Source organism: Beta vulgaris, chromosome 6 (assembly GCF_026745355.1).
Source record: "Beta vulgaris subsp. vulgaris cultivar EL10 chromosome 6, EL10.2, whole genome shotgun sequence".
Lineage (NCBI taxonomy): Eukaryota > Viridiplantae > Streptophyta > Magnoliopsida > Caryophyllales > Amaranthaceae > Beta > Beta vulgaris.
The window spans coordinates 69138146-69148834 of record NC_079207.1 but is presented as its reverse complement, the minus strand read 5'-3'; the positions used below and the strand labels follow the sequence as shown (position 1 = coordinate 69148834).

General features: G+C 32.7%; 1 protein-coding gene across 1 annotated transcript; it reads left to right on the top strand.

Moving 5' to 3' along the window:
* Positions 1-582: 582 nt before the first annotated feature.
* Positions 583-3964, top strand: LOC104897811 (hypothetical protein). The gene is made up of 2 exons (XM_010684756.4): positions 583-1018; positions 3607-3964. The coding sequence occupies exons 1-2, from the start codon at positions 776-778 to the stop codon at positions 3772-3774; spliced, it is 411 nt and encodes a 136-aa protein (XP_010683058.1). The 5' UTR covers positions 583-775; the 3' UTR covers positions 3775-3964.
* Positions 3965-10689: the final 6725 nt, after the last annotated feature.

Here is a 10689-nt window from a genome sequence, read left to right as displayed (position 1 = left end):
AAGAAAAGAAAAAAGAAAGAGTTAAAAAAAAAAGGATAAGAGAAAGAGGGGAGGCGTGAAAAAGGAAAGGAGGAGGGGTGGCCACACCATTAGTTGAAGGTGTGGCCCGCCTCATATAAAAGTTTGTGAAATAAAAAAAGTTATAATTTGATAGTATATACTGAGACGAATCTAATAAGATCCCACTTGACTATATTTTTCTTTATATAATAGCAATAAATTTAAGTTAAAATCGAATAATTAGTGTCATCTCACCTAATATTTCATTTAAACCAAAACGGAAGGACTATATCATATGTCTATATATAATTGAATTCCATTCAAATTAGTTCAAACACATAGAACATACCATTTACACTTGAGAAAAACAAACAAAAACAACAAGTAGTAGTTAGAAAATAAAAAAAACGGTACCAACCAAAATATAAAAAAGTGGGGCACACACACAAAAACAGTACCTAAAAGGGACCCACTTTCCGTACTCAAACCCGGACAAGTAGTAGCAATTTAACCTTTACACGTACCCATACCTCTCTAATTCTCTTCTTTAAATAACCACCATTCTCTCCCCTCTCCTCTGCTCAAAACACATTAACACACACTCCATTTCTCTCCTTTTTTTTTTCTCTCTCCTCCAAAATCTCCATACCATTATTCTTCAAAGAATTACTCGTATTTATTATACATAAGAAATATTATTTATAATTTATAAAAAGGGCTATTTTTTAGCCTATGAAAGAAAGAAGATTTGGTCCGAAGAAATTATTAAGATACTATGATGCAGCACAGTCCATTGTATTCCCCTGTACCTCATCACTCGGATGGATCACGACCGTCCCTTGGATTTCCTCTTGGTACAGCTTTACTGTTACTTGTGATCTTCAGTTTAAGTGGTATTTTCTCTTGTTGTTATCATTGGGACAAATTTCGTTCTCTTCGTCGATCTTATAATCATGATCTTGATATTGAAGCTGCTAATCATCATTCTGATCCTGCTAAACCCAAGTCTAATTACTTCGTAAGTACTTCTACTTAATTCGTTTTATCATATTGAAATTACTGTAATGTAAATTGAATCTTTAGCTGTTATATTTTATTATACGTGTTCCGTTCTGAAATAAATGAAACGCTTTAGGTTTATTATGAGTTTTTACTATTATCACTTTATTTTGGGTAAAAACTTTTTCTTTTCAGAATTGAATACATTAATGAAATTTTTACCTCGAGGAATAAAACTCATTTACTTAAAATGAACGACTAAGCGTAGTAATATAGATAGATTTATTTTCGAGTTTTGACTATACACTGAGAAGGCTTTATTTTTAATTTTTTTTTTTATTAGAAAAGATAATTGGTCCGAAAATTAACTTTTATTAGGCTACTAGCGGCCGGATATACCAACTTAGAGGCGGGGTACAATGCTAAACAATGTTGAATTAAATTCCAACATATTGTTGGGATGAGGATTCCAACTCTAGATAAAGCCTGAACCCATAAGACTTTATCGGTGTGACCGTGTGAATATCCCTAGTCTTAGGGGAGTCTTGAGAGAGTCTTGAGACAAGATTTTCATGGGTCTTAGGGATAAACTAATGCAAGACTAGGGAAAGTCTTGAGTTGAGTTTTGTTTTTCAAAACTCAACTTAAGACTCACCCTTGCCAAATGTCAAATATTGATTGGGTGAGTTTTTTTAAAATATCAAACCAATTATATATATAAAAGAAATCAGATTATGTTTTGATGAATAAGTGAGTCTTTGATTAGAGTTTGGGGATAAAATATAAAAGTATAAAGAGTCTGAAGTGAGTCTGAGTTAGTGAAAAACTGATGTGGCAGAGTCTGAAGTGTAGTGGTGAGTCTGAGGGATAAACATACCCTTAAGCTAGATTGTATCAATAAAAGTCTAAAAGTTTTAGCGAGTGACTTTATATGAGATGGTTTGATGAGAAACTAACTGCGTTTGTTGTTAGTTTTTCCATTCATGTGCATACTTTTAAGTTTTAAAAACTCGTTTTTAATGAGAAATGGAATATTAATTTTAGGAGACAAAGATTAATATTCTTTAAGATGGATTAGATAGATGATATCGTCATACATGCACAAAGGCCTAATCTAATCCGATATTTATAAGTGATGCTTTACAATTGAGTCAATATATATTCCATATTCCTCTTTCTTTAGCTTTTGAGAGCATCCAAATACTAGTTAACCTTATAGCTTTAATTCAAATTATGGTTACTAATTTAATTATTATATGTGCAACAAGAAATTTATTAAATCATATGATTTTTGTATCACTATCTTATCCTAATTCATATGTCCTTTAAGTGTATTAATTAGAGTGGGATTTTAAACAATAAGGGCACTTAACTCATGAACATTTTTAGTATTTTTTGGAAAGAAAACAAATTAATTTAATTTTTTGGGTGGTCATATTTTTTTTATTAGGAAAAATAATTGATCCGAAGACCAATCTTTGCGAGGCTGCTAGCCTATCAGGTACACCAACTCAGATATTGGGTACAAGATTGAACAATTTAAAAGTAAATATCCTTTCAGTGTATTAATTAGAGTGGGATTTTAAACAATAAGGGTACTTAACTAGGAACAATTTTTAGTATTTTTTGGAAAGAAAACAAATTAATTTAATTTTTTGGGTGGTCATATAAATTAGCTGTAATAGATAAATGGCACCGAATATTATTAAAGTGACCCCACTATAAGCAGTCGTCATCGATGGTTGGCTTTATTGAAAGCTTTTTCTCCTTAAATCACGTCTTTTTAATTGATGTATTTGAATAACATACTCCAGTATCCTTTCTTTTATAGGACTTACGTTTCACAATTAGCAAGTTCCATTAACTATTTTGTAGTTGAGTGAACGGGAAGATCTGTTATGGCGGAACCTAATTATTAATGGAGATATAATGATCTCATCTGATATAGAAAGGAGTTCCTTCTATAAGTGTCTTGATTAAGTCTTAGATGAGAGACTGAGACCGTCTCAAACTAATTTAACCTCGAATAGTAAAAAAAATCACATTTTTTATTAAAATAACTTAGAATTTACAATATCCATGAAAATTATTATTATCCCACTGTCGATTTAAAACATATCCGTCTTCTTAACTTTTCAGTGCTAAGCTTATTACATCTTATCACACTTGTGTCAAAGGATCAACTGATCAACCGATCAACCAAAAGTTTAAGCGAATGGTTGGAGTCTCATGAATAGTTTTATATTCTATCATTCCCCCTCACGCGAGTGTCCATTAGGCTTGAAGTGTAGATACAACACAAGTCTTTCGCGATTTTTATGTCACGCTGGCTCTGATACCATGTCAAATGACCAACTTAACCAAAAGGTTAAACTAATAATTGGAGTCCCGCTAATAATTTTATACTCGTTTATCTTGATTACCCCGAAATTCACCTTATATGAATATTTGATTCGACCTAGCTAGCTAATCTGCGTTAAAACTTGTTTTATCTGATCGGAAATGTTTGGTCAGACAGTTCGACAAGAGACTATAGTTCTATTTATCATTCATGAGTATGACAATGTACAATGTTTCTAATGAAGTATGTGTTATGTGTAAATGCAGAAGCAAGAGCAAATGGGAAGCCTACCAGTGATAATGCCAGGAGATAAGATAGCAAAATTCATAGCATTACCATGCCCATGTGAGCCACCTCGGCCAGAAAAGCAAGCTCCAATTCCAACTACTGAAAAAACTCCTAAACCTCCACGTTTCCCTGTTCCTTTGTATTAACTTCATCATTAGAGTATTAATTATTACTAGTACTAGTGAAATTTTTTTAGCTAAAAGTTTCCTACACAAAAGTTGACAAAAAAGATTTGGGTTAGAAAATCTGTTATATCATATAGTAGAGAACTTTTGTACATAGTACTTTAGACATTAATTATTTTGTTAATTTATCATATCAATGATGGTTCTTTTATTTTTCTTGAGAGAATATCAATGATACTTCGTATAATTCTATGAGAATCTGTATTCTGTGGGTGATTGTTGCATAATTATTCATGTAGTAGTAGACTAGTAGTAGTATGTTGTTTGTTACCTGGTGACAAAATCTGATTCTCTGAAAGCTAAAGTCTGCATGCGCCACGTTTCAATACTAGTTATATATTCTGTGTGTTGTTAGTTACTTGTCCCCGAATCGAATCATAAGTTGATACACACTTGCAAATTTTTTAGATATGTAGATCTTAATTACTTTATTAACAAAAAAACTATGGATGGAATTGTACTTTCTTTTGGATTTGGAGATATGGAAATTATAATCATGAGATTGTACTGTTCAATTATGACAATTATATTGCTGTAAAATTGTAATTCAGAAGAGGGTGAAATTGAAGGTTTTTCAGTTGAGGTCTTATGGATTACCTAATATGTGGAAGGGAAGAAGGGAAAGTGAGAGCTACATGTATTAGAAAATAGATGATTGTATAAAGTATAAACCAATAATGTTGTTTAATTTGTGAAATAGGGGTGTAGTTGCGATAATATAGTCGAGTAATTTGAGATCGACTCAGTTAAAACTCCACTCAAATAAGCTCCAATCGAATTAGAACTCGATTAGATATGGACAATGAGAGTGCAGCAGTTTGAAACTCTACTAGAGAATTCATGAGAAACTTGAATTCACAATTATCAAATACTCCATATCAAAAGCAAAATGTTGAATCCAACATATATCGTCTACCCTGTATGTGCTAATAATGAGACGAGATATTTGCGAGCTAATCAAAATCGACTTGATCGATCAAAAACTTCACTCGATCGAGTTTAATTAGCTCGAGTTGTTAGTGAGTCGGAAATTGCACTTACACCCATGTGATATGTGATAGATGGGAAGCCTTTAATCATTCTTCTTCCTTAAAGAATAATGCTTCTTATTCATGATTGTGGAAATTATTGTCCACTATTATTCTAACACTCTTAAGAGACTCAAATCCTACATATTCTTTAATTTCTAGATATTCCTACATTCTTTTTAACTATTAAAGTATTATTATTGGTAAATAGTTAGCTACAATATAAGATGTAGATATTTATGCAATAAGTCAATAATTAGGGAGTTAAGGAATTTTTGTAGTTACATTCATACATGGGTAAGGCATCTCAAAAGTAGTTGGAGCTACGTGATGACGTGATGTGATCATGTGACGCTTATCTTTAAATCCTTGAATTGTTGGCATAACTTCCTACTATAAAAATTAGGGTTGGTAATGTGTCAAATATGAGTCCGGTGGACTTCAACACGTCCATCACCCACGAACCAAATCTCCATCTACCTATCCATTATCACCCACCAATAGTTTCATCCATATCCGTCCTATCCATCAACCGCATACATTAATACTAGAAAAGTTGTTTAAATATCGATTGTCTATTCTTAATATATGGCAAAATTCAATACTAATGATGATAAATTATTATATATATTTATATATATATTAGTATTTATTAGTATGTTATATATATATATATATATATATAATAATATTATATATATATATATAATATATATATATAATATATATAATATCCATCTACCTATCCATTATCACCCACCAATATGTTCATCCATATCCGTCCTATCCATCAACCGCATACACTAATACTAGAAAAGTTGTTTAAATATCGATTGTCTATTCCTAATATATGGCAAAATTCAATACTAATGATGATATATTAGTATATATAAATTATTATATATATTTATATATATTAGTATTTATTAGTATGTTATATATGATTGGATGAATTAAGCGAATATGGATAAAACATCTCACCCATCTCCGACCTGACCCGCCATCCGTCCGTCACCCGTCCCGCCTCATTGCGTATTTTTACCCATTTATCTGAGACAGTTGGGTGGATAATCCTCTCATCCATAAATAATTGCCAAGTCTAGTAGAAAACAATGTCAAACAGTACATCATGGAATTACCTCCTACATTCAAATTCAGAAACATGGGCTAATTCATTTTTGAAAAACTACCCTAGATAGAAGTCCAAAAACAATTTCTCAATTCCATAAGCTCGTGATCTCCTCCACCCCTCATCTTTCTTATCACAATTATTTTCCATACAAAAGTGTGAGATTGAGACAAACAAATATAACAACTCCAAAATCGTATTGTGCAAGTATTGAGATGAATGCAACTTAACCCTATATGAGAGCTCTATATACCTTCCTCTAATACGTATGTTACGTGTGTTTTAATAGATAAGAAGAAATTCTTCGGACTGCCCTTACTCAGAGGCCCATATCAACTATACATCCTCAGTCTCCTTTATATCCTACGCAAATGCTTGAAGTAGGAATTGAACCCTAGACTTTGCTAAAAAAGATGGAAAAGTTCAACACTTAAACCAACCCCACTTTCTTAGATTTGAAAGTGCTTATTATAATACAAAGTCCTAATACAAGGAAAGTTCTTTCCATCCTTATACTCTAATACACACGTTGGGCTTGTAAGTGCTTATTATGAGTAGTTCTATATTCATCTAATTGTTGGTAAATTCTTTGATGAAAAACTCTTTTTAGTTTGTACCAATTTGCTGAGTGCAGACTGAACTAACAAGCACCATAAAAGAAAAAGGACAGAAGTTAATCCCGTGCATAAAGAAAACTTAATCTTACTCATAGAAAAATAATCTATTTGAATTGAAGTTCATTATAGTTTCACAATAATATACTACTATTAATGAGAACTCTTGCACCACCTAGGCCTTTTGCAAATACATAATAATCATTGTTTCCTTAATTCCCGTATTCAAAATGAGAAGAGAACTATAAAATGAAACAGATCGAGTAGAAGAATTGAAGGGGGTAACTAATCTACATACTTTCTATAAAAAAAATTGGTATGATGGAAGGGATACTATTTCACCTACTCTATATACTCGATGTAACAATTTTCTTGCTTGTTGGTTTTCATACTTTGTGTGAATTGCATAAAAGTGATGATTAAGTTTCTCTAGATGGCCTCCTACTTTAAGGAACAAGCTTACTTTGATATATTTGGCTCGTTCTAATCATGGCCCGATAATCACTAATAGTTCTCATTCTTACACATTGTAAGCCTAGTGGATTCCAAATGAAGCATGAAAGGGACTGAAGCCATTTAAATTCACAATTAATTGACTCCATAAAATGATACTATGTCTTTTATTGATGGTCTCAGAACAGTATGATAACTTTTGGATCGAAATTTAAAATATAATTAATCCTCTATTTTCTGTATGCTCAAAGAGAATATACATAAACTAAATTTTTTATACAAAGCTAACTAGGTCTGAAACATCAAACTTAACATAAATAATCTATCCTAAAAGATATTAACTATAGCAGCCTAAAATACAACCAATATCGTATAATACAACATGTTGCTTCTGCTACTTTTTTTTTTTAAAAAAAGTGACATTTCTTTAAAAATAAAATAACTAATCAAGGACCCATTAGCCATGGTAATCAATGTAACACGCGACCTATTCGGAATCAAGTCCTGTACTATTCTCACCTAAGTAAGCTTAACTGTGGAATAACTAAGGAAATGAACTCCTAAAAGAAATATGCATCTTGTTGGATGAAGTAGCCTGCTAAATCCGTTTAAAGCAATCATGAGTGGTATCATATACACCCCCACTTGAGGACAGCAACGCCCTCGATGCGCTTGAGTACTCCACATATTCGGTCACACTCACAACGACTTGTGGGTCACCCCATCCTGGAAACTTATCACAAATTCGACATGCAACCGGTGATATAGCCCCAGAATTTTCCCTCGCTAGGCAACTAACCTTGGATTAATTATCCACATGATCAACACACGGCCGCAAGATTGCTCTGATACCATTTGTAATACACGTCCCATCCGGGGTCGAGTCCATTGTCACCAATGTGCATCCGGGACCAACAATTATTCTCAATAACCAACATACACAAGTTCTTTCGGTGCATCTTGTCCTCACTCATGCGCACCCTGAAAAACTTCCCATGAGGTCACCCATCCCTGGACTACTCTCAGCCAAGCACGCTTAACTATAGAGTAACTAAGGAAATAAGCTTCGTAAAGCAATCATGAGGTACTACAATTAATTTTATTTGACCAATATCAGAATGAATGTACCATTACACATCAATTATCATTATCTCATCTTAAAAAATATATGTTTTGGACCTCCCTAAAAAGATAAGTTGCACAAAAGAAATTGACTCTAAAAAAATCTAACCTCACTCTCAAGTTCTAGGTATTATTCACAAAAACTATCAAGTAATTAGATGACTTTCACAAACAAATGATTAGTAAAATCTATTTTAACAAAGTGGTGCAAGGTAAAAGATTGTTTACTTACCAAAGTCCTATCATACCTGATATTTTTTTCAAGAATGGGCAACAATATGGTATGATGTCAAGCATAAGAAATTCTAAAGTGAACATAATTTGCACGTACATGTCATCTTCCACCAATCCTTAGCTTTTCCTGGTTTCCACCCAACAATCAAAATCATGTCCTAACTTCACTGTTACTTTGCAAATTGCTTTAATTATTACATTGCTCATCACTTTCTGTACTCCTTGCTTGTACTCCTTCCGTGAAGCTGTTCTTTTTCCAGTACATTTTTTTCACTTTCATCATTGGTCTATTGAAATCCTTTTGGATTTGGGGCCGTATTTGTTGAGAAAGGCTTGGTAACCAACGGTTTGAGTCCAAAAAAGACTCAAACACCCAAAATAAAACACAATGGTACCATTATAACCTGACATTGGTATCAAATTGTTATCAGGATTAGTACCAAGATATCAATATTTTCGGAGAATGGTACCATTATAACCTAGCATTGGTACCAAGCAAATGTCATCCACACGCGCGTGAAATCTTCCAACGCATAAAATGACCAAATTACCCCCGTTTGAGTCCCCTAAGAGACTCAAACGGTTGGTTGCCAAGACAAGCTCGTATTTGTTGAATACACACTCATTATGTATAGACTCGGATGTCCCAGAAAAAAGAAATGTATAGACTCGGATTACAATTTTTTAGTGACTTTTTATCATAATATGGTTAATCATGTCCAAATATAGCAAAATCTTAATCACAAAAAGACTTGTGTGAAAATAGTTTACCACTTTTAACCTACACATATATAATTTCATTTAGGTAAAATTTCATTTCTTTTTGTTTATTTTGGTTTTTTGTGTTTAGGTAAACCTAGATCAGATCACATTAAAAGTATCAAACAATATATTGATGTTCGGGGGTAGAAGGGGTTGGGTGGATCGGATTCACCATATATTATTGTAAAGTCGAACTTACTATATCACATAAAAAATTTGGCTATATTAGGAAAAAAAATCGACTATATCAAATAAAAACTGATTACATTATGAAACTAATTATATTATAAAAAAACTGATTATACAAAAACTAATTATATTAGATAGAAACTTACTATATATCAAATAAAAACTAACTATACAAAGTGTGATTATATCATACAAAAACTAATTATATTAGATAGAAACTTACTATATATCAAATAAAAACTAACTATATCATAAGATATGCGGTGCAAAATAAGTTATTATCAACCGGGTCCATTCAAATTTTATTTTTCTGAGGGGAGGGGGAGTCACTTTAGTAAAATCTTATAACAATAAATAAAAATGGTTTACATCCATCGACATCATTATTGTAGGAAAAAGAGTCATATTAACAACTTTAAATTTACATATAAATTACTTGGCTTAGTTGGTAAATTAACAATATATATATATATATATATATATATATATATATATATTATAGGCTACAAGGCTACAACGATATTTTAGGTACAAAGATGATGAGTGATATTTGTATCACTCAAATACCTAATTTCCTCATGTTTAGAGTCATTTTTACTCTTCATTTATTATTTTCTAGCTTATTTTGCATAATTTATAATAACAGAGTTATTTGTACCTTATTTGTAAATATTAGTTATTTTGGCTATTTACATAGGGTTTGGTAATGGTTATTGTTTGATGTTGTAGGATGAACCTAATAGGTCTCCATACCACACACCGAACATAGAGTGGAGCAATTTCGCAAAAATAAGAGCTTTTGGAAGAATTTGTGCACAAGGGTCATTTTACAACGGTCATAACTTTCATCACAAACTATATTTGTCAGTGATTCAAGTTGGATATAAAAGTTTAGCTCGATAGATTTCCAACAAGTAGTCCCAGTCTCGATTCCGATGAAAAATGAAAGAGATATTACTTTTTGAAGTCAGGCGCGTCTGTTGGCCCGCCCGATCTGCTCCCTGCCCGCTCGAGCAACTACTCATTCCGCCCGGCCTATTTGACGCTGGAAGTTCTTGCCACTTTAGTTCAAATATGGCCCACACCCGGTACTCACACCCGAACACATACACCCAGCACCCTGCCCCCGCCCGAGCCTTAGGCCAGCTCGTCTGGGCTCCCCTCAGTCAACCCGCTTGGGCCATTCGCTTTGCAGCTTGCCTGGGCTACTGTCATGCGTGGGTTTTGTCGGTCCATTTTTTATTTAAAACGTTGTAATTGGGGGAGTTTAAATACCCCCTTAGCCCATTTTAAGAGAACAAAGTTCTTTTTTATTCACTATTATTAGGTTTAGAATATTTTTAGG

Excerpts from the sequence above, each read along its gene's own strand:
- LOC104897811 (XM_010684756.4), top strand. The coding sequence starts at position 776 with ATGATGCAGCACAGTCCATTGTATTCCCCTGTACCTCATCACTCGGAT. Across the intron at positions 1,019-3,606 it reads AACCCAAGTCTAATTACTTC|AAGCAAGAGCAAATGGGAAG; the intron begins GTAAGTACTTCT and ends GTGTAAATGCAG.